This window comes from Lasioglossum baleicum, chromosome 14, assembly GCF_051020765.1.
Source record: "Lasioglossum baleicum chromosome 14, iyLasBale1, whole genome shotgun sequence".
Taxonomy (NCBI): Eukaryota; Metazoa; Arthropoda; class Insecta; order Hymenoptera; family Halictidae; genus Lasioglossum; species Lasioglossum baleicum.
Window position 1 is genome coordinate 5,056,040 of NC_134942.1, and position 23,003 is coordinate 5,079,042.

At 47.4% G+C, this 23,003-nt stretch overlaps 3 protein-coding genes across 7 annotated transcripts in view; 1 reads left to right on the forward strand and 2 right to left on the reverse strand.

Moving 5' to 3' along the window:
• Kst (spectrin beta chain, non-erythrocytic 5 kst) overlaps positions 1-6,406 on the reverse strand; it is a 51,410-nt gene extending 45,004 nt beyond the window's left edge. Inside the window, exon 1 of the mRNA XM_076438434.1 lies at positions 6,265-6,406. The gene's annotated coding sequence lies outside the window, so the exon portion shown is untranslated. The remainder of the gene's footprint in view (positions 1-6,264) is intronic.
• On the forward strand, positions 1,446-10,086 carry LOC143215860 (uncharacterized). Its single transcript, XM_076438442.1, has 10 exons — positions 1,446-1,646; positions 1,756-2,058; positions 2,796-2,984; positions 3,474-6,256; positions 7,356-7,708; positions 7,762-7,865; positions 7,940-8,200; positions 8,263-8,899; positions 8,980-9,195; positions 9,255-10,086. The coding sequence occupies exons 5-10, from the start codon at positions 7,488-7,490 to the stop codon at positions 9,298-9,300; spliced, it is 1,485 nt and encodes a 494-aa protein (XP_076294557.1). The 5' UTR covers positions 1,446-1,646; positions 1,756-2,058; positions 2,796-2,984; positions 3,474-6,256; positions 7,356-7,487; the 3' UTR covers positions 9,301-10,086.
• A 3,520-nt stretch (positions 10,087-13,606) lies between these two features.
• On the reverse strand, positions 13,607-22,782 carry Nipped-b (Nipped-B cohesin loading factor). 5 transcript variants are annotated; one of them, XM_076438440.1, is made up of 5 exons: positions 22,341-22,782; positions 22,132-22,233; positions 21,649-21,754; positions 21,453-21,551; positions 13,607-20,276 (listed from the first exon to the last, which is right to left on the reverse strand). In XM_076438440.1, the coding sequence occupies exons 4-5, from the start codon at positions 21,474-21,476 to the stop codon at positions 13,791-13,793; spliced, it is 6,510 nt and encodes a 2,169-aa protein (XP_076294555.1). In that variant the 5' UTR covers positions 21,477-21,551; positions 21,649-21,754; positions 22,132-22,233; positions 22,341-22,782; the 3' UTR covers positions 13,607-13,790. The 5 variants fall into 5 exon arrangements, with proteins under 5 accessions (XP_076294555.1, XP_076294551.1, XP_076294554.1 ...); XM_076438436.1 differs by having other exon boundaries at positions 13,607-20,712; XM_076438439.1 differs by having other exon boundaries at positions 21,453-21,554.
• Between the last annotated feature and the right edge of the window lie 221 nt (positions 22,783-23,003).

A 23,003-nucleotide genomic window follows, 5' to 3' on the forward strand; every position in this document is an offset into this window, starting at 1 on the left:
ACACAAACTTTGTGTTAAATGTTAATGGATTGACACCCCTGTACTCTTGACAGAAAATGTTTGCCAACATGTATGCTAGAGGACACTACCGGCAAGATGGTATTTCGATTTGCGGTCAGATGACACTTGGAATGTAAATATAAACATAATTAATTGATAAACGTCGTTGCAGCGCTGTCGGAGTAAGCCAGGAATGTCTAATTGTTATTTCAACGTATTCACGTCGTTATTCATCTCCGAATTGAAATACATACTAACGATGTCGAGTCTCAATAACATAACCTATGAAACAAAGATTCGATTGTCAATCGAGTAACATACGATAATTCTGACAGTAAAAGTTGACTGAACAAATGATCTGCCAATAATAAACTTAACAATTCGTATTGTTTTTCTACTAAAAAAAAAAAACAAATTACATTCTGTAAATGTTATAAAAAGAGCTTAGAATGTTTCCACAATGTATATACACATTTATTAAATTCCAATCGACAGAGGAATTTAATTATCAAGCACATGCATAGTTCTTCTCGGGAAACTATTTATATTCTCTCGAAGAGAGTCATTTGTTGTTGCATAGATGCCATTAATTGATGTGTTGCTGGTAGGAATACACCAAGTAGGTCACGATCATCTAAAAATAGTTTTCCAGTGCTTGCTGATTACAGACTGCTGGAATGTTTGTTACAGGATACAACCTTCCCTATGATCCGAGCATCTAGGCATGTCAGGCAAAAGGAAAAAAGTAACCTTGACCATACAAAAGAAGCTAGAAGCCTTATTTAGAATTGACAATGGTGAGTCGCTGAAAAGAGTAGCCATCGACTTGGGAGTGGGGACCTCCACGGTGTCAGATTGGAAAAAGAACAGAAAGGAAATAGAAGACTTTTGCTCTAAAATGGTGTCCAGGGACAGCTTGGACAATAGAGGGACAATAAAGAAGGCGAAAAATGCAACGTTAGATAATGCTCTGTACATCTGGTATGTTAAAGAACGAGAGAACGGTGTTGCCATCTCGGGACCAATGCTCAGGAAGAAGGCTCTCAATCTTAACGAAAAGCTGGGTGGAGATCCAGCCTTTACCGCAAGCGTGGGATGGCTGGGAAGATGGAAAGGCCGACATGGTATAAAATTGAACCTCTCTAGCGGAAGCTTTTTGAGCGATTCTACTTCTGCTGAGAAAACAAACTGTCATCCATTGCTGGAGGATGACTATGAACCGGAGAGGATGGTCATGTGTTCGGTAACGGATGACGAAGACGACACGCAAAGTACTCTGCACAGCAGATGCGAAGATTCAAAGAACTTGGACCATGCGGAGGCAGTGGTAATGCTTGAGAAGTTGATTACATATTTTGATCGACAAGGTGATACGTTGGAGGCTGAATTAATCACACTGCGACGTTTATTTGATCGTGCGTCGAAAAAGTGTTGATTGACTATAAAACAGGAGAATATGAGCTATGAGACAAGAGAAGGCCAGTGACTTTATTCGATAACTAAATGTACACAATATTTTTCTACACTTCTACATTTTATTGGATGACTGCGGCAAAACGTGTGGAATTTAATGAAGAAGAGGCTGCAGCGATTATCCTACTTTTCGCGCTATTAATCCGATGGCTCGGATCTAAAGGAAATACCATGTAAGTAGCTGGCATCCTAGCTGCAGTGGTCGTTTTAATCTATTTTATGTAATCGAACTATTTACGACGAGCCGATGATTCTTGTTTGATGATCGTCATCCAATTACAGCGCCGATACCAGTTTAATTTAATAGAATACCAGGGTGAACATCCTCTACGAGATGCTAACTCGGGGACCCCGGGCCTCATGGGAAACGCGGCAATTCCAATTTCCGCTCCGTCGCTCTGATTCGCTCGACGAACCCTAAAAAGCCTTCCTCTCCTAACGGGCCATTGATTTTCAACAAAATTATGCGCGCTCACCAACGAGGGAAGACCGTCATCGATGGCAACCACCGTTAGGATCTCCCAGACGCAAGAATCCTTCGAGTTTTCCAACCGTGAAGCTATTGCATCGTTTCGATACGATTTGGTGAGTTTTCCGGACCGCGTTCCATCAACGTTTCACGATTCCTCTCAATGGATAAATGCTTCTCAACTGTTTTGCCACGGATCTGATTCGTCTCGTCCATTACAGCGAAGAGATTGATCAAGTTAGCTGGTCAGTTCGCAGGATTTCACGCCAAGTTCACGCGAACGCTACGAAACCCAATGAACTTGGCCCCCGGAGGCTTTCGAAACGAATTAGGGGCACGCTGGTTGCGCAAACCGAAGCGGCGTTCACGCGAGGCGAAATCGCCGGAAAGTGAAATGGGACTTGTATGTGTGTATACGGTTTTTCTATTCGCCGCGGTACACGATGGATGCATATCGATAACGAGTCGGCGTGTCTCTCGTTACGAGGTGAAACTCGTTGCCGGAGCGTGTAGAGTTCGCGATGGTTCAATCGCCGAGAACAAAGTTGAAGATAGAGGCTAGCCAATAATAGCTTTTCCAAGTATCTCGCCCGAACCGAATGCATTTCCAGCATATTTTCACGTTACGGTATCTGCGGTAGGGGGCCTTGAGTAATGACTTCACGCTGACAAGTCTGAAAAAGCCGCGATAGGAGTGCTATGCCGAGCCGATTGAAAACTATTCGCTGTTCTATCTAATCGCCATTCCTGCATTAATTACACACGGAATCTCGGCCGATAGAGCCGGCCATTCATTTGCCCGATCTTCGCTTTCGATTCTCTTTTTATCTCGCTTGTTTTTTCATTGTTGCAGATGTAAAGAAATTCCTAATGGCCAGAAGGGTGAAAAGTTGACCCCCAACGAAGAAGTCGAATTTTCAACGGCGTCAATGCATTCGGCAATGATCCCCGGTGACGTCAGAGCCGTGTAGAAAGTTGACAAGAAAAATCTACATTCCTGCATGCGTTCCGGCAGTTTTACATTCACCGGCGCGGCGTCTAGGTAGGTACTAGAAGAGTCCGACCGCGTGTATGCGCCAGATACGAAGCTCGCTCGTTCTTTCTTTCTTCATATCGTATTCTGTCGACGCGCACCCGTGAGGGGTCACGTACCGGGGACATGCAACTAATTACGGCGATCAGATGTCGTTAGGGATCTACGACGAAAATCAGCCCCATAACTCGTGCCCCTTTCACCTATACATCTAACACGCCCCTCTGGGACCTTTTCCTTCGGGCCCTCCGTGTTTTCTATCGCGTTGAAATGTACAGGGTGGTCCAAAGAAATTGTCGTTCTCAAGGTCGCGCCAAGGTTCCCCGAGAATTCTTTTTTGCGTGTATAATATTATTAGGTCATTGCACAGGTACCGTCTACAGCGCGGATTTAATGTATTTAGAACAAACACGAGAGTAGATGAAATGCGAAATAGTGAACGCGTTTGTTTACGTTTTGGTGCGGACGAGTCTGAGAACTGAATCTTTTTTGGAACAGGTTCTCCGCGTAATGGCGGCACGAATCCCGACGGAAGGAGAGCACGCGTACAAGATTCTGCCCGATTCGCATAAATCGACGATTGATGGAACGCGGGAGTACGCGCCAAGCCTTGAAGTCTGTAACCGGAGTCGTTGGTTCGCTCGTCTTGAGTTCCAGGACTCGCCAAGGATCTTTCTTTCTCTCTCTCTCTCCCTCATTCTCTCTCGCTTCTGCTCGTACCACGGACTCTCCACGTAGCGGCGAAAGGAGGAGGGGATGCCTCGAGAGCGGTCCAGCAACTCCCCAGAAAACGTGATCGCGCTCGCGCGCACACGCATCAGAAACGTACTTACGTTTCGCTTGCTAGTACTCCAACTAACGTTTCCCAGCGATGGAACGAACGCGCTGCTACTCTAAATAATCCCGAAGAGTCTCGCGAGAACAAAAAGAAGGTCGCAAACAACGGCATTAAAAACTTTTTCAAACGGACGATAATCCGGCTGTAAACCATCCTTATCGAAGAGATAAATGATCCGTGGATTGCGCCGTGCTCTTTGCACTTGATAACGATTCGGAAGATGCGCTCTTCGGGTGTTCCACGAATTGGACGTTCAGGATTCGGAGCTGATGTAATTTCCTAAAATATGTTGCATATATTACGGCGTACAAGTTTACCGAACATCGAAATTGGAAACCGTGTTAAATCACAACGGGTCAGAAAAAAATCTACAGTCTACCGCATTCACTTTCAACGTGTTATCAAGGCCAAGTCCCTAGTAGGTTCTACCGTCTGGCAGTGGTATCTCCTAGATAGCGAATCAAATAATCTTTGTAAACTCCGAGACCAATGACTGCCTTCGACTTTTGTAGATCTAGCAAGTCGGAGCCCTACTTGCGAGGTCGCCATCGCTATCTGGGATTTAATCCCGTAGATAATAAGGCGAGGTAAACAAGAGTTTCATTGTGAAAAATAGAGTGCGCCAAGAGGCAGGTCTGGTCCTCGCAGGGTCTTTTCACTTTCTTTCATTGATCGAGGCGACCGGGAAGATCGTTCTCTGTTGGATCGAGTCCATCGCTAGCCGTGGCTTCTACACACGCGCGACTTTCGCCCGTCGGACGGTTCGAAATGCTTCGGTAGTGGTGCAGCGACGCCAGGAGGAAGGGAGGGTTGATTGGTAGGGGCAAGAAAATACGGAGCGAGAAAGGGAGAAAACGGAGACGGCGAACGGAGAGAGAGAGCGAGAAAGAGGGGAAAAAACGACGTCCATTGAGAATTACGGTATTCGTCGAGTAGAGGAACGGGCCCAGCCAGGTCTGGAGGGGCTCATTAGAAACTCGAGGCAACGGCGCGCTCGCGCGAGCACGCGAGTAATATTATTTCCTCGTGGAACGCAGAGGCTAAGGCCGATCAAATGCCGGGTACCGTTCAGCAAAGGATCGAAGTCCGCTCCAATTTCATGTGCAACCAACGCTCCCGACCCGTTATAATCGCCATTCGATGGGAAACTAGTTCCGATAGGCGGAAGGAAAATCGAAAACTTCCCCTACGGTGCCGGCAATCCAGATGTTGCCAGCGTCTTCTCCCCTCCGAGACGGATACAGACCTCACGACGCGACAAGATCACAATTTGAATAACTTCTTCGGGGAAATCCCTGGCTGGCGGAAAAGCTTGTTCTTCGAACATTTGCAAAGAATAAATAAAGCGGAAAGTTTCACCCTCCTCCCTGGTTTAAATGTCCTGATATTCTTTGTCGTCGATTCAATACTAACTATGTATAATGATTATACTCGAACAGCCCGGCAAGGTCAGTTGCTAGTTTTGAAACAGTCGCTCGCGTTTTTTTCTGCACGACTTTCCAGGCACTACATACCGAAGGGCGACTCGTCGTTTCTTTTTCTCCGCGTCCCTACTTCCCTAACTGGGTCGAGCAGTTCCCAGTTCGAAAACCGTCGAGACCGATTCGCGAGAGCAGCATTTCCGTACGCTTGTTTCGTAAACAAGGAAATCTCATTTTTCATTTATTTTCTAGAATATTATTAGACTGCGGCTCTTTATGTAAAATAATTGTCTGCATCGATGGGGCAAGAAATGGAAACTAGATCAAATGTTATTTCTTCCTTTAATGATTTTAACAGAGGAGAAATCATACATTGACGTCTTCAGTTTGAAAACTTTTCCAACAATTTTCAATTTTATCTACTCAATTTTTCTATAAATGCATGAAGATCCGCAGTCTAGCAATTATCCTTCAATTTCCGACAAGGTGGACGAGGAATGCGGAGAAAAAAGAACATGCAGTGGAATCAAAACATGCGCGCAAAGGCGTCCACGCGTGTGCTCGAGGGGCCAGAATTTGAATGGACGCGACACACTTATCCCCTAATCTGGCGGAGATCAGCCTTTCTCGTCGGAACAGATCATTTCGCGAGGAATTCCTCGGTCGTGACGGGACACGGAGCCACGGAGGAGAATCATTATTTTTTTTCTGACGTGGTCGGATCACAGAGTCTCGCGTACATAGTGTCCCACGTGACCCGTCGACCTTTGCGCGCGTAAACTTTCTGTTTGCCGATCGAACGGCCGAGGAGGATAAACAAACGCGGCATCTGCGACGATCGCGTCTGTCCACGCGACGTGCGACCATTGAGAAAGAGTAGACCGTACGAAATTCCATCGGATTTCGTTCCCATCGAGCGAACGCGAACGGTAAACGAAGGGCGGCCGATCGAAAGCAGCAGTAGCAGCAACAGGCTGGCCCCCTCCCGAATCGATTCGCGGAATCGTTGACACAAAATTCTGGTACGTACCTTTTGCGTGTGTGTACGAAGCTTATCCAAAAAGCGGAGCCAGCCACTTCGCCTCGATATCTACACTGTGTCAAACACTGTCGAACCACACCGAACCCACTCAAAGTACACACTCCCGGCTCTCCCTTGTTCGAGGTATCTATTCGGCTTGTTACGAACTTGGTAAACACACGCGCACACGGACGATCGAACGGTGAAAACGCACGCGTTCCAACTTGATCGGAGCGGTAGCGTGTCGCGCGAACCCCACCGAGATCTGCGCCAATGCGTTTGCGGCTTCGAACTCCGAGTGGAGCGGTTCTTCGTCTCGATCCCCCCCGGCCGACAGTATAGGGATTCCTTCGCATTCTACCCCCTCCCTTCGCTCCCAACCAGCTAACAGGCCCAATGAAAATCCTCTTGAAACATCACACGACATCTATGAGAACGTAGGGGGACTTGGTGAAACAGTTTCGTGGCGCTATCTAACGCAATACTTGGAAACACGAAACATATTTTCGGTAACCCGGCTGTTGGTGAAACAAGTCTCGTTCGTCGGTAATTATTATCTACTTGTTTCAGCGTTTTGCCGCCATGTTTACATTTTACGGTGACGCTATGTTTACATTTTACGGTACAGATGTTCGCGCCGCCTTTTACGCGGTCCCTTATCAGGTAGCTCGGTAAGAATCATTCGACTTTTTATTTTTCAGTAATAAACTCATTGGTCTAGGGTAATAAATAACCTTTCTTTGAATGATAATGACGCAAAAAAGTCTCCCGAACATCCCTGTACCGTCAAAGTATGTAACTCTTGAATGATATCCTTATTGGACAGCGGATTTTATGCATTTATGATAGAAATGAGTAGGTGTAATCTGAAACACTAAAAGTATTAGAAGAATTTAAAAATATTGCTATATAATTTTCAACCCATTGAACATATATTAACGGAGAAAATAAATTTCAATGTGGCACATATTATTTTTATTTTGCATAAAGATCCGCTGTCTAATAATTATGCACACACCAAAAATGCATTTCCTCTCGACACAATCATTAGAATATTAATTGACCAATTAAGAACCCGGCGAAAGACGAATTCTGAGCAGGTGCAACGAGCGCATGCAGCCAAAGTTTATGGTGAATTGCCATGGAAACCCATAAAGCACAGAGTCACGGAACTGCACGGAACACGCCAGCTTTTCGTGATCGATTCGCGTACGTACAATTAATTAGCGCCCATGAGCGACAACATCGTTCGCAAATCTGCAGAGAGGAATGGCTCGACGAGGAGGAGAGTGTCCTCCGCGGAGAGAGAGCTGTACCTGAAGCCGTTGCTGAAGCTGAAGCAGCAGGAGGAGGTGATCGAAAGGGGGCTGGTCACCGCGATCGAGAACATGAAGATAGAGCCAGCATTGCTGCAGGATATTGTCCACACCCACAGGAACTTGTCTATGAAAAGGTACTTCGTTAATTTACTCGTTGAACAAAATCCCTGATCTCGCTTTTTTTCAGGGAGGACTTCGTGAAAGGATTGTACAGACACATGGAGGACATCGCGAGCGATTTGGACTTCGCCAGGAACGCCACGAAGAACCCGAAAGAAATCAAGAAGCTGGGTGAGCACTGTTATCCCTTCGATTTAGCCGTCTTCATCCTGAAGAATATAAAACGACGATTTTGTTATGTTTAGACGTAAACACGTACAGACTAAAACTGTTCAAACTTTCGCAAAAGATCCAGGATTTGACGGGATCCTGCTCGGTCCGCGAGACGTTGGCGCAGGAGCAAGCCGCGCTCGATGACGAGCTGCGAGACTTCGTACCGCAGCTGCAGAAATGCGAAAAACTGCGGAGGAACGCGTTGTCGTCGTCTCAGGATCGATTGGAGGTCAGACCGGAGAAATCGGATCACAGAGATGTTCAGGATTTTCACGTGTTGGTGGCGAAAACAGGTGACCGAGTCGTTTCAAGGTCGAGGATGGGTTCATTGAATTTATTTCTAATTTTTCAATAGGCCACACGGATAATTGGAGCATAGAGGATCACCTGTTCTTCCTGAAGACGCGGCAGAGATGCGAGAACGTGCCCGCACTGGTCGCTGCCATTCAGAAGAAGTGCCCAGACCTTTCCACAGAGGCCATAGTGAACCACGAAGCGTGGTACAAGCTGTACCAAACGCTGCGCGAGAAGCAGAAAATAGCGGTGGAGGAATGGCGGAGGAAAAGAGAGTTGGAGAAGACGAGATCCATGGAAGAGACGGATCGGATCGTCGATGACCCTCTCGTGGAGGACGACGATCCTAAAGAGAATGACAAGAACGATGAAACGACAATGCAGAAGACTATACAGTTAGCGAAGAGCGTCTCGACGAGGTCGAGCAGCAGCGCGGAGTCGAACAACGGCGAGAAGAAAGAATTGATTCGGAAATGGCGGATGGAGAAAGAGAACAAGATCAGGATGGATGAGGAACAGTTGAGGCTCCGGGTGAAATTGAAGCGGGAGATGGAGGAGAATGAGAGGAGGAGGAAGAAGGAGAGGATCCGAGGAGCCCTGGAGGAGTACAGGAAGAAGAAGGCTCTGGAAAGCGAGTCCAGAGAGTCGAGCGCGAGCTCCAAGGAAAAATTCGACTCCGCGTTGATCAAAGCGTTCAGGTAACTTATGATTCTTGCGATTGACAATTTTTATTTTGCATAAAGATCCGCTGTCTAGTAATTATCATTGGCGATTGCAGGGAACAAGACAAAGAGTACGCGAAGAGGAGGAAAGACCGGATACTGCGCAATCAGAGGTTGACCAAGATGGAACTGCCGACGACGAGGATGTCGGACTTTTTGAAAGTGAGAGACTTCTCCACGTTGCTGGACAGCACGGCGGTCTGGCGGGAAAGGTGCAAGAGCTCGGAGAGACTTCCCAACGAGCCACAATTCATCAAAGACGTTCCAAGAATGTGAGTAACCGATGTGTCCCTTCAATAGTTATTTTATTTACACGCGAACGGTGTTACAGGTGCGTTCGATGGCGGAACGAGGAGTCTGCCGATCTAAGGAACTGAGAAGAACAGTGATGTGGGGTGGAGAGCAGGAATAAACGAGACCGATTGATACATACTTAATTGTTTATTTCTTTTTTTTTTTCTTTACGAACGTACCGGTTTCTTCAGACGATGTACATAATAAGTTATTGAGTAAACGAGGCTTGGTCTCGTCCAGGCCCGGGCCGCAACGGGCTCCCGAAATGGACCTCGATATTCGATTCCCCGACCCCCATATCTAAGCGGTAGAACAGAAAGAAAGAAGGAACAAAGCCCCTTATAAGTATATAAAGACGATCGTTTATTGTGACCCGTCCGGCGTTATGGACGACGCCAAGCCTCAGAGGATCCATTTACTCAAATATATAATATACTTTCTATGAACCTTCTGCTCGTTAATTCGATATCCTTCTCGCTCGCTCTCACTCTCACTCCCTCTCTGTCTCTCCGCCGACACTGTCACTCTCTCCCATTCTCTCGCGTTCGCGCTCTTGTTAGATTACCAAATACAAAAAACATAGGTGATACAATCATATTTATATTTATATATGTATAATGTTATAATACAAATGTGCCTCCGTACTGTGCCGAGTACGATCGATCAGGGTGACGTATTCTTCTCCTCGCCTCACACTCACGCACACTCTCTCTCTCTCTCTCTCGTTATTTTTTTCATTTATTTATTTAATCGCTTATTTTTCTCATAGTAATTTTTTACGGTTCACATTCACTCGACTCGAAACGCGGACTTCACAAGATATCGGTTATCGCTCCTCCTCCGTTCCACGCTATGTATACATACATATATACCGGCCTATATATGTATATATGCACATAGAAATATATAACTGTTTAGAATTTATAATGTATACCTTCTAGAAGTTTATTACAACGAACAATAAAGTGTTTAATGAAAAACGCTCCAACTTGTCCCATACGTTCGCACGCACTCGACCTCGTTTTTCCTCGTCTTTAATCCAGCCCCAATACTTCGTTCACCCCCCTCCCCCTCCCCCGGAACCAACCCTTTTCGTTCATCAGACGTACACGCGCGCTCTTTACTCTCGATGCAACGAAACGACAACGCAACTTCCTCACAACCCAGGCATTTATACATACAATAATAAATATGTACACACACGAACATTTTGTACAGTTAAAGATCCGTCCCTCCCCCTAGCTAGAGACTCTTCAACCCTCCCGCGTTTGTTGCCAAGCCTCGAAACGGTATCGCGCTCTCGGCTGATCTGATCCGAAGCGCAACAAGTGACAACAAAACAGAAACTCTCCTAATGCACTTAGCTTCGATCCATTCGAAAATCATTAGTGCGCTGATATTTATGCGAAATGAACATTTTACCGCGTTTCTTCTATATATCGATCGCAAGAAACAGGGATTTCCTCAATGGCGTCATCAGGCCAAAAATTCATCGATATTCTCCAATTGTTTCCAATCGCAATTCTGCTTTTTCAAATTGCACCGGTTCAAACCCGCAGTCTGATAACGAACTTCTCCTTCGCTCCAAGAATTTGACGGAAACTAAATATACATTGTCGCGCGTCAACAACGGAAATAAACTTTGCAATTTTCTTTGATTTCTAGGCGCGTTTAAGTACCATTAACGAAAGGGAATCGAGCCGTGAAGGGGTCCGGCGAGTTCGCAACGAACGCACTCGACGTCGGGGTCTCTCTCCGGGGGCGGAAACCACGCGATCCTCGACCTCTCGCTCGAGTTTGCAAACTGGAACGGCTGCTCCGCGGCAAATGGTTTCTCTAACTTCTAGCATTGCACATTCTGGGGACGGTAGAGATTCGAGATCCTAGATCGCGAGGCATTTCCTTCGCTGAAAGAAAACGAATCCTCGAAGCGTTCCGTGCGAAAGGGAACGCGCGCGCGTTGTCGGAGGCTTCGAAAAACGGGAAACGCCTGGGAATCGTTGGAACGATTACAGTTGTCAACTAAGACAATCCTGGGAACGAATACTTCTAATTACAGTCGATCTTCGCGAAATAATTGACTGCACTTCTCGCGTCTGTACGAAAGAAGAAAACAAATAATGTTCGGACCCTCTGGACAAAGGAAATAAATAAGTTTTTCAGTAGATTGATCGTTGAGGCGCAACAGTCCACAGTCCTTGAGTATTAAAGAAGCATACCAGTTCGATCCGTCGAAGAGATCCAAGGAAACGATTCAGTCTGTAATATAAAGAGCGGACGGCCCGGTTAACGGATCGAACACAGTCCCCGGACGTTTCCCGTCGAGTAAGTTTATAGACAACTTAAAAGCTAATCGAATGAATCCATCGATTTGTTTTGCTGCCAGATTTATTGACGTGATATAGATGAATGTACATCTGGGCCCCAATAGAGTGCTACTTTTAAATGGTAAAACGAAAGAAGCGTATCGCCTAGACCTCGCTCGCCTGCGTTCGTTAACAAACCGCGCGGACCGATCCCCGGACCCATCGGACGTCGCTTATCCGAGAAACGAAAGATTCCGTCGACCACGGAACTCGAAAACAGCGTCCGATTGAATCGCGCGGCAGTCCGGCAGTCTCGTTTCCTCCTCGCGGCACGTGTCCCGCGCGTCGCAGCCCCGGATTCCAGCTGTTCGCGTTCGAATTGCTTTTGTTAATTGTCAACGGTAGCCGGCGGGGCTCTATAAACGTATAAAAAAGACGAATCATCGCGATGGAAAGAGCGATCGGCGTGTCTCGAGCGATCGTTCGATCCACGAGCACGATACCAGCGTTTCAAGGCCAGTACCGGGGTCCGAACTAACCGTATCCTTGGCCGCGCGTGCGGGCCTCGCGTCGTCGAGGAGGAAACAAAAAATATTGACAGACAATCGCGCGACTCGATTACTCTACTTCCTATCCCGCCTTGTCCATTTTTTTTTCTTTTATAGTTTGTCCTATCCCCAACACTCTTTTCTTTCGTTCACTGTTGCTCCTTCGTTTCGCAGGTCGGCCTGTTTCACGCATACATCCTTTCTCCGCACACGTGCTCTTTCTCTCTCTCTCATTTTCTCTTTCACTGCCTCTCTTTCAACCCCCCTCCCCCTTGCCACCTTTTGTTTCCCGTTCGAGAGTAAATTACTACAATTATTTTATTCCTAAGCTTGTATAAAAACGATACTTTTTTGTTTGTTACTTTTCCTTTTCATCCTTCGATACACCAAAGACGAGTGCATAAAGCAAACTATATTGGGACAACATGAATTCTGAATAAATACTTAATATTACAACAAAATCTTAAGTATTCTTCGTTTAAATGTCACCGCTATATAGTTTGTAAGAAAATAAGATACTTTACTTGAAATTTGTATGTACAGATATTACAAACAACATTTTATTTTTTTTCTCTTTCGCACTCGCTCTCTTTCTCGCTCGCTCCCTGTCTTTCGCATTCTCACTCTCCCTCACTCTCGTAATGCATAGGCAATGTGTTTCTTTAACTACACACGTTCTATTATACACGTCGTGGAGCAAGTTTAACGGATCCGCCATGTACCTTTCTTTCATCGTGTTCGAAGTTTCGCTTTCCTCTCGCTCTCTCTCTCTCTCTCACACACACTTCTCGAACAAAAACAGAAAATTTTGCTATAGTCGCTTGTGTGTTCAATGGCAGCCGGCTTGCCTGTCCCCTGAATTCTTGTCGGTGGAATTGCGTTTTGCCCCCTGTTCGTGAAAAAGAAACAATCAGATGACAATGCGGATTTTTATGCGAAATCAAAAATTGTTTGCATCAATTGCAAGAAGTGGAAATCGAGTTGAATGTTATTTCTTCCCTTAATGATTTAATTTACCGACTATTCGATATTATTTACACGGACAATTCATTTTTCCGTCCATCGCGAAACCTCTCTTCGCAATTTGGTTCGGACTTGTTGCGGAATAAGTCTGCGTCACGAATAAGACGCGCAAGTACCGGAACAGGGAAGCGACTGCGCCAAGTTACAACCCTCGAACGTATCTGAACGTGCGTCCACCGTCTCTGTATGTGTGTGTGTGTGTGTGTGTGTAAGTGTGTGTTGTATGTATTCGTCCTAGCCAACAAGATTAATTCTAAAATCGTTATTTAAAATTCTGTGATTCTTTCTCCCTTGGTTCAATCGCACTTGTGCGGGACGTTCGCTCGATCGCCAGCCAGCGTGTTCGTCGTGAACGATAACAAACGCTGATTCCCGATCATCGCGACCATCTCGCACACCCTTTTTCTCTCTCTCACTCTCTCGTTATAATTACATCTCTCGCGTGTCACGCACTCACGTCGAGCACCAGCGTTCTCTGTACACAGTTCACAGAGCACTCACGGCTCCGTCGGTAAAACAGTCCGCCGCAATGTCGCGAGCGTCCGGGCACTGGTGGTTGCGGGTGTTTCGGGAGATGGCGAGCAGGCAACCTGTGAGGCACGATTGTCTCCGGGGCGCGGCGGGCACGCACACACGCTGGCACACTCACACACACAGCGTATATATATGTACACAGGGGCGCGGACACCACCGCACTCACACCAGAAAGTCAGGGTCACTGTAGTCCTCGCCGCTGTCGCTGCTATCGGAGATTCTTCTCCTCTTCTTCTTTTTATGCTTCTTGACCTTCTCCGTTTTGTGCGAGCGGTGCTTGCGGTGCTCCTTCGCCTCCGAGTGCGCGTGTATCGTCAGCTTCGGTACGCGCGGTTGCATCTGCGGGGGCACAGGCGGTGGATGCATGCCCTGCATGGCCTGCATGGGGACTGGTACAGGCCCAGAACCGGCCATAGAGTTCACAGAGTTGTTCGCGTGCTCGATCGTCGAGTTCACGTTGCCCTGGTAGTTGCCCACCGCGAGTCCGTCCCTCAATTTACCCTCCATCTCGGAGTGGTGCGCCATCTTGACATTCTCCGCGTGATGCTTGCCGCTCGTATCACCGTCGTTGGGCTCGTCCTCCTGTTCCTCCAGGTCGAACTTGAGCATCAGCTGCTTGAAGTCCAGATACTCTTTCACCAACTTCTTCCTGCCCTCGGCGTTTAGCTCCTCGTTGTTAACGCTCTCCTTTAGTCTATGCAGGGTGGCCTTTGGTTTGAACAACAGGTTGCTCTTTCGGTTCACGGCTTTCTCGTAGACCTTCGCGGCCTCCGTGGGCGAGTACTGGCCGATCTTCTGATCCGAGAAGCCGTACAGATCCTTCAAGTGCTGCCTCAGCGTCAGCAGTAACAGGAACCCTTGACTCGCTGTGATGTACTCTCTTAGTAGAGTGGTGTCACCGGGTAACCTCGCCAGGAGAACATCCTCATCCTCCTCGTCGTCTTCTTCGTCCTCTAGCGCTGACAACAGTTGATCCGGCCGAGGCTGGCCATCGGGGCCCAACGGCGTTTGAAACTGCGTCTGCTGTAGCTGTAGCTGTAGCTGTAGCTGTTGTTGTGGCTGGATCTGTTGACTACCTTCCTTGGGTAGTAACGCCTCCCTGAACGATTGCACCAGATTCGTGCCGGACATCGAGATGATGATGTCGATGTGATGGATGATGAACAGCGGCTCGTCCTGTACTTGATATGTAAAGTAAGCGAGATTGTCGGCCAGATACAGCATCTGCGACAGGCTCGTCTTCGCGGACTCGTCGAACTGCTTCAGGAAGGACAGCACGATCGCCCGCCTCTGCTGCTTCGTGTTCCTCAGGATCGTGTAGAGGAAACCGTTCAACGCCCCTGGAAACTCACCCTCCTTCACCCGCATACCTCTTACCGTCATCTCGTTCTGTAGGATCTTCTGCAGCCGATAGCTCAGCCTGATACCGAGCTGCGACTTCATGTGGATAAAGCCGGGATACTTCTTCTCGATGTCCTGCAGCTGCTTGTCCGCGCTGTGGCTCACCGCTTTCTCACAGTCCGTGCTCATGCAAATGAGATACGGGACGATCTGGACCGGATGCACTAAACCCTGCGCCAGGATCAACTGAATAACCTTGAGGGCTGCGTGCCGAACGCTCACGTTCGCGTGCAAGAAAGCTTCGAGGATCTCCTTGACGTATAGCTGGATGACCGTGCTCGCCATACCCGAGGACACATCACCCATCTCCTTCAAGTTCTCCTGCTTGGATCTCTTGGCCCATTCCATGTCCTGCTTGATCATCCTCTTGTCCTCCTCCTGCAGATACACCTCCACGTTGTTCAACACCTGAATCCTCATGTGAACCAACGCGTTCTCGGACGTAAGCAGATGGTGGTAAAGCTCCTTCAGCTCGGGCAACAGCATGAACTCGTAGTGCCGTATGCACAGGGAGCCGATCGCAGACAGCGTGAATTGTTTGATGTCGTCGTTGTCGAGGTTCACGAAGTAGTTGAGCGTCTCGAATACCTGGTCCTTGATGTTCTCCGCCAGGCCTTCGATTACCTCCGGGTCGGTGAAATTGAAGTGCCGTAGCAGCAAACCGACCGTGAACAGCGCCCGCCTGACGAACGGCCTGTACTTGAGGAGCATCGGATTCGTTGGGTCCTTCTCGTAGAACGATTTGTACTCGGTCAGATGTCCGTAATATTTCTTAAAGCAGTCCCGTATCAATTTAAAATTTCTCGTCACGTTGTTAACTATGGAACCTAAGCAAGACAAGCAGCTGGCAACGACGGAACGGTCGTGTTGCAAGATCAGCTTGACGGAGTCCTCTTCCAGCTGGGCTAAAAAAGTCTCGCTGGGATGCTCCATCAGCGGCACGACCAGCTCCAACGTATGCGCCACGCTGCTGATTATCTGATAGTCACCCTGCGTCTGACACTTTAAACTTAAATAAGGCTGCAACGTGATCGCGTGGTTCACCAGCAACTGCGGCCGTATCTTCGCGAACAAGTAGAGAGTGGTGAGACATGCGACCAGCCTCTGCGAGGAGCCCTTTTTCTCCGACTTCTCGGCCTCCTCCAGATTGGTCTCCTCCAATCGGAGAACGTTCTCGATTAGGCAATCAACAATCTGCTTGCACGCAGTCAACAACGCCTTCGGCGGCTCGGTTTGCATTTTTGTACTATCGTCTTTGTCCTCCTTCGGTTTGAACAAGCTTACCAGCAGCTGTTCGAACCACTCAAGGCCCATGTCTTTGCTAGCTGCCACGACATCCGTGATGTTCATCACCTTTCTCAACAACGACTCGGAGTCCAGGCTGGGACGCTCTCTGACTGGCGTGAACCACATGTTCTGAAACACCTCCATCACTAATTTCCTAATGCCTTCCTCGTCGTTCACCCGTCTGATCATCTTCACGCAGATCTCCGGTATCTTCGGGAAGTCTGGACACTCCATGCAGATGTCCTTCAAGATCTTGATCACGCGTTTCCGGACGCTGACCCCGGTGTCCAGGATCCTCGCCGACAGCATGTCGTAATACTTATCTATTAATTCCGGCCTACTTAGTACAAATTTCCCCACCAAGTCAACGGCTGCCTCCCTGACGGACGTGGCGTGATCCAGGAACGAGTGTTTCACGCCCAGCTGCATGTCCCCTCTCGCTAAAACGCTTGGATCAGCCTCGACGATCATCGTCAGACACTTCATCGCCTTCGTCCGGATCGCTATCGACGACTCGGTCAACACGTGCAGGATCTGCTTCAGGTATCTGTCGAAACTCTGCGAGAACGGCCTCTTCGAGGCGAGGTACTGCGATATCAGCTCCGCCGAGTTGTAGTCGATGTACGTTTGAAGGATGTCCGGCTTCGTGCCTGTGCTGTACGGTCTTATTCTACTTATAATGTACTTCTTCTTCTCCTCGATGATCCTGTAAGCCTCCGAGTTCTTCTGCTCGTTATTGTCGTTCTCGTCCGGGTCCGGTTCTTCCAGATCAGACTCGGAGTCCTGGTCGCTCGAGTGATGTTTGTTCTTTTTCTTGACCCTCTTCTTGTGCATCTTCTTACTAGGACTGTTCTTAACCTGGCCAACCTTCGACTTCTCCACCGCGCAATCCCTGTACCACTGCGCCAGATAGAAATGGCGAGCGTAGCCTAACGCGGAGTCCTTTGTCCCGTTCACGGCCAAGTAGTCCAGCAATACTTTCTGTAAAAAAACGGTCCTCTCCTCGTCCTCGCTCAACCCGTGGATCTCCTTGTCTATGATTTGGTCGTAATCTGAGTCCTTCCGTTGTTCTATCTTGATGTCCTTGATGATCTGATCGATGGTGGACAATTTACAGTGCGAGCTGACCGCGTCCTTCCGCAGTCTAGCCGCGACGACGCCCAGGTAATCGATGGATGCCACTCGAAGCGACATGTCCGAGCTTTTGTTCGAGAAATGTCCTACGAGAAGATTCCCCAGTAGACTAAGAAGCAGTTCGGCAGCCGGCCATTCCGGTTTGTTCACAGTAGCCAGCAGATCTTGCACGAAGTTCTCGAACAGCGGTCTGTAGTCGATCTCCTCCCCTTTGCTACCGCACTTGCTCAGGAACACGTTTAAAAAATTACCTGCTATTCTGGTGGCCGTCTCGTATTTGTTTATAATCAACACGTCCGCGTCTACGAAGCTCGGCTTCTTCTCCTCCTTTTTGTCCTCCTTCTTCTCCTCCTCGTCCTTCGTCTTCTGCTGCGGGATCACGTTGTCGGATAGAACGACCACGCATTGGATCAGCTGCAGTACCAAAGCCGTCAACATCTGTATGTGATCCTCGGAGTTCAATCTGTACGTCCTCAGGCTCCGCTTGCTGCTCGGCAGCCGGGCTATCGACGCCAGTATGTCGTCTAGCAATAACCTTCTGTGTTTCTCGTATTTCGTGAATATGACGGTGACGAGCTTCAGCGCGCTCAGCTGAAGGTCGCTGACGGACTCGACGAAGAAGGGTGCGACGCCCAGCGTGGACGCGTGCAGTACACTGGTGTCAGTCAACATCTGTATGTTCAGCAGCTCCGCGAGCAGGCCGACCAGCTCGTGCATCTTGTTGTACACCTGTAGGATGCTCTTCTCACGGACCTCTTTCATATGACCCCTCTTCTTACGGCCGCTAGAATTATAATTGTCAGTCTTGTTTTTCGTGTCTATCTTATAAACGGGATCGAAAGAGGGATAGATGGTGTTCTGCAGCTGAAACTTCATGAATAGAACTATTCTGTCGATCACATCCTCGAGGTAGACCATCTTCGGCATGTTGTTCGACGTCATGATGTGTAACGCGATGAGGGATGCGTCCACCGCGCGTTGCACCCTCTCCATCGCCAGCTGCATCCACAGTCGACTCTCCTCGATGTCGTCGTCGGGATCAGCGAGTGGCGAGACCTTCGCACCATCACGAATGTTCTTCTCCAGGATGTTTAATAGTCTGACCAACCTATCCGCAGGGATCGACTCCATCGCTCCTAGCGCCTTCAGTTTAGCCGCCTCCGTGCACAGATCGTGCAGCTGGTATTTGGGGATCAACAGCTCCGGAGGCACGTCGCCGTCGTCCTCGAATTCCGCGTTGGTCGTTGCATCCTCTGTGTTCTCGAATATCGTCTCCATAGTCGTGTTGAAACGCTGATACGTGTTCGTCTCCATCAGCTCCTCCACGCTAAGCTTGGCCAACACCGGAACCAGCTTCTTCTCGATTTTTCGGATTTTTGGTTTCGCCGGCAATAGCTGATCCTTCTTATCCTCCTCCTCGTCGTCATCGTCCAGTACCCTCCTTTTCCTGCGCGTCTTCTCATCGGTCTTCTTCCTCTCCGCTTTCTCCTTCTCCCGCTGCACCTGGCGTTCTTTCGCCCGTGCTTTAAAGTACTTATTGTTCTTACCTATTTCCTCCTCGCTCTCCGACTCGGACTTCACGTCCTCGCGATTCGAGATTCCCATTTTCGCCGCGCGACTGGGCGATTTCTCGGCGAACGCCGCTAAACTCTTCTGCATCAGAGCCTGGTCCGCCAGGGACAGTCTGTCTAGCATTACCACCGGCTCCTTCATTTTCTCCGGCAGAGGAGGACCGGGCACCTTCAACACCTTCTCCGAGTTGTTGTTCTGTTGATGCTGTATTATAGGTGCCGGATTACTGTTTATAGTGTTCACTATGTCTCCAGTCTCCATACTCGGGTAAGACGTGGTCTGTGTCGTCGACAGCAAATGTGGCGTCGTGTTTTCTATGCTTTGTTTCGCTTCGATGTTCTCGATCGGCAAGTCAATGTCCGGGAGACCTGTCACCGGGTCCAGTAGAAACTGCGGGTTCTCTTGCACCGTGCTTTCTATGTTCATCGGTTGATGCGTTCCGAGCGGATGATGCACTTGCTGGTTTATCATCGGATCGTACAGATTCTGCTGCATGTTCATGGTTTGGTGTTGCTGGATAGGCATGTTGGCGCCCATCGAGGACGCCATGTGCATGTTGTGCTGGGGCGTCATGCCAGCCATGTTATGGTGTTGAGGTGTAACGTTGCCGAGGGTCGTTAAAGGTGTACCGGGAGAACTCATATGTGCTGGGGAGTACATGTTCGGTTGCGGTGTCATGTTAGGCAGGGGGTTGATGATGCCGGTTGGCGGAGGGAGTACCGTTCTAGCGGCAGCGGGATGAGCCGGACTACCTTGCGGCGTCTGTCTCGACCCCGAGGAACTTGAGTAGGAAGGGGAGAACCGTCCGTAATTCGCCGACGTTTGATTGCTGTGCATCATAGGCGTTCCTTGGGGCCAGTTTCGCGGTGAATTGTACTGAGGACCCTTGAACACGTGCGGATTTATCTGTAGAATTGCCTTTAGCAATTCCGGAGTGTTCTGTTCGGTTTCCAATGGCTGCACCGTATTCGCATAATTGTCTTTCAGCTCTATATGATCCGAGGACGTTTGCGACAAGGACAGTATCAGCTGCGGCACCAAGTTCTCGTTACGGACACTCAGCAGTATTTGTGCTTCCTCGGCCACTCTCGGATGAAACAGAAGGGACTTGTTCGTCAATGTTTGCGGCAGCGGTGTTGGAAGGGGCATTTCAGGCAACAAGTCGGTGAGACTCGCGATACCAGCGAGAGTTGTGATTGGCACACTCGGTATAACCCCGTTCATCTTGAATTTGATTTGTTCTGGCATTACAGCCTGGACAAAAAATATTATTAAAATTAGGTCCAGTGTCCTTACGTGTACTCTGAGGTTCATAGAATTATCGAACGTAACGAACACCGCACTGACATGTAGGAAAAATGTTTTTCCATTCACAGTATATGGTAAATATAAATCAACAGAACATATCTGAATGCACTGTTCTCACAAACGTTCAAAGAAATCATTGTTGAACTTTTTTTGTTTTTTTTTTACACACGCATGTTCAAGACATTCCGATATAAGAATTGTTCCACCGTCGAACAGAATTGTATCTAATGCTTGTCAAAGAACACTAGCACTAAGGCGTATACTGGGAACTTAACAAAGTCTCTTTTAAGTTCCCATGGTGCACCAGAATGTATCAACCAAATTTTGAAGAAGCTCGAGGATCCTCCAATAATCGATCCATTGTTAGTCCTAATTTTTTGTCCTGAAATACAAAATATTTTGTTAACACGACTACGTATAAAAAATGTAAAAAAAAAGGATGTGAAACATCAATGAAATCCAATTATTTTTATATAAATTCCACTTGAGTCGATAAATTAAACTTTTTTTCATATACATTCCATTTGAATCGATAAATTAAATTTTTTATATAAATTTGCAATAAGTGTTCACAAGTATTCGTGTTTCGTATTAAAATATTTCAGAATGGAGAAAACATGTTAACTTTTACACGCAGGTTAGATTAATCTGATACAATATATTTTTTGAGTAAATTTTGAGAATACCAATAAATAACGTTCGACCAATTTTTTAATTACGTAATCTCTCAACTATGTACCAAACGCAACGTTATTTCATTAGTAGCAATACCAAAACAATCAGTACCTCAATAAATATTGTACGGCCAAAACAGTGCAACAATTCTCATTACTATTACCAGACTGCGGATTTTATGCGTTCCTGATCAACATAAATTGCTGCAATTCGAATATTTCAATATATTTTCGACTTACTAAAATTATTAAAAACAAAAGAAGGATTCTTACATAATTCCTGTTTCTCGCAGCAGACGTAGAAATTTTTTTGTAGCATAAAAATCCGCAATTCAATGATTACCATTATAAAACCGCTTAGAAAAAAATCCACACAATGACTTTTTCGGTTGTCTTATCTCATCGAATCGGTGGTTTCGCTGTGCTTGCACAAAACCGATATCATTACCTTCACTTTTAAAATATCCACCATCCAACATCATATATATGATAACATGGCCTCAGGAGTGGATGGTACAGGCTGGCGAGCTCCCTTATAGATGGAATTCTGCTAATTAATAGAATCGCTGTGGTCAGTAACGGTAACAAAAATGGTTTCGCATAGAAACAACATAAAACACAATACTATTTATCAATCGGCTTACCCAGCTGTGTGGAACAATTAATTATTCTGCAGAATGGAGCAGCGGTTGAACGAAAGCATCGATGTCGACACTCTTCACCGCGATAAACAGTCCCTTCGTGTCGAAACTGTCCACATAAAAAACCTGTTAAATTATGTAATATCTCGTTTGTATACCTAAAAAATCATATAGTAGTAGCTATGTCACAACGAAGGTTGTACGATCGAATATTATCGAAATAAATTTCCACGAATCTGTTAAAAAACACGTTAACCGAGTAGATGTAACACTTTCTCTAAAAACATCTGTCAACACGTTGTAATCCATATAAAGAATGGGATGGATGCATTGCGTGCACTGGCCCGACAAAAACAAAAACAAACTGTCTCGTCGTTGGAACGGTGTCCCTTTAACAGCACAACTGTTTCGATCTGTGATTCACTGAGGTCCGATGGAAAAGGCACGGTGGTGTCACAATGCTTGCACAAAACTGATATTATTTACCTTCACTGGTAGGACATCCACCATCCAACATCATATGTGCGATAACATGGCCTGGGGAGTGGATGCTACAAGCTGGAGAGCTCCCTTGTGAATGGGATTCCGCTAAATAATAGAATCGCCTTGGTCAGTGACGTGAACGGAAACAGTTTTACGGGATAACGACGGTATCGACGAGACTTCGTGTCGAAGTTTCGCGTTGGTTGGCTTACCCAGCTACGCGGAACGATTATTTATACTGCAGAATGCGAGCAGTGAATGGAATTTTGGCGGGAGGCGTATCGCAATCCGAGATCCCCGGGCGGCTCGGTGTGCGAAAACCGTCGATGTTTACACTGTTCGCCGAAACAAACGGTCCGTCCGTGGCGAAACAGCCCGCGAGAACTTCTTGTCGCGGAGATATTCGCTCAATTGTCATCCGTGGTTGTGGCCTATTTGGTTGGACACGTTCGACCGTCGTGAACCAGTGAACAAGCTCCGCTTGCCGGCACTGCGCGATTATCACTCGCGTTTCTCGCGACACCGCGTAAACATCGCCATGTCAAAGGTGGTGCATCGCGGTGAAAACAGTATTTATAGTGCGAACACGAAGAAAACAGACACAAAGGCGTCCATTTTGCTCAGCAGCGAGTTAGCGGAAGTTGCGTAGTAGATACGGGCCAGATACAGGTATACCGGCGCTACGGCGTCGCGTTTCAAATTGTCGTGCGCCATTCCCATGAACGCGATGAAATATAATCCTTGCTTTCAGCGTATTTTATTACATATATCAGGAAAATTGACTCCTTTCACGATTAGATTCTAATAAACTGTTGCTATACTTTTATTTTATTCGCACCGTACGTACTTTCTATTCCGATCGAAAGGAATCTGAC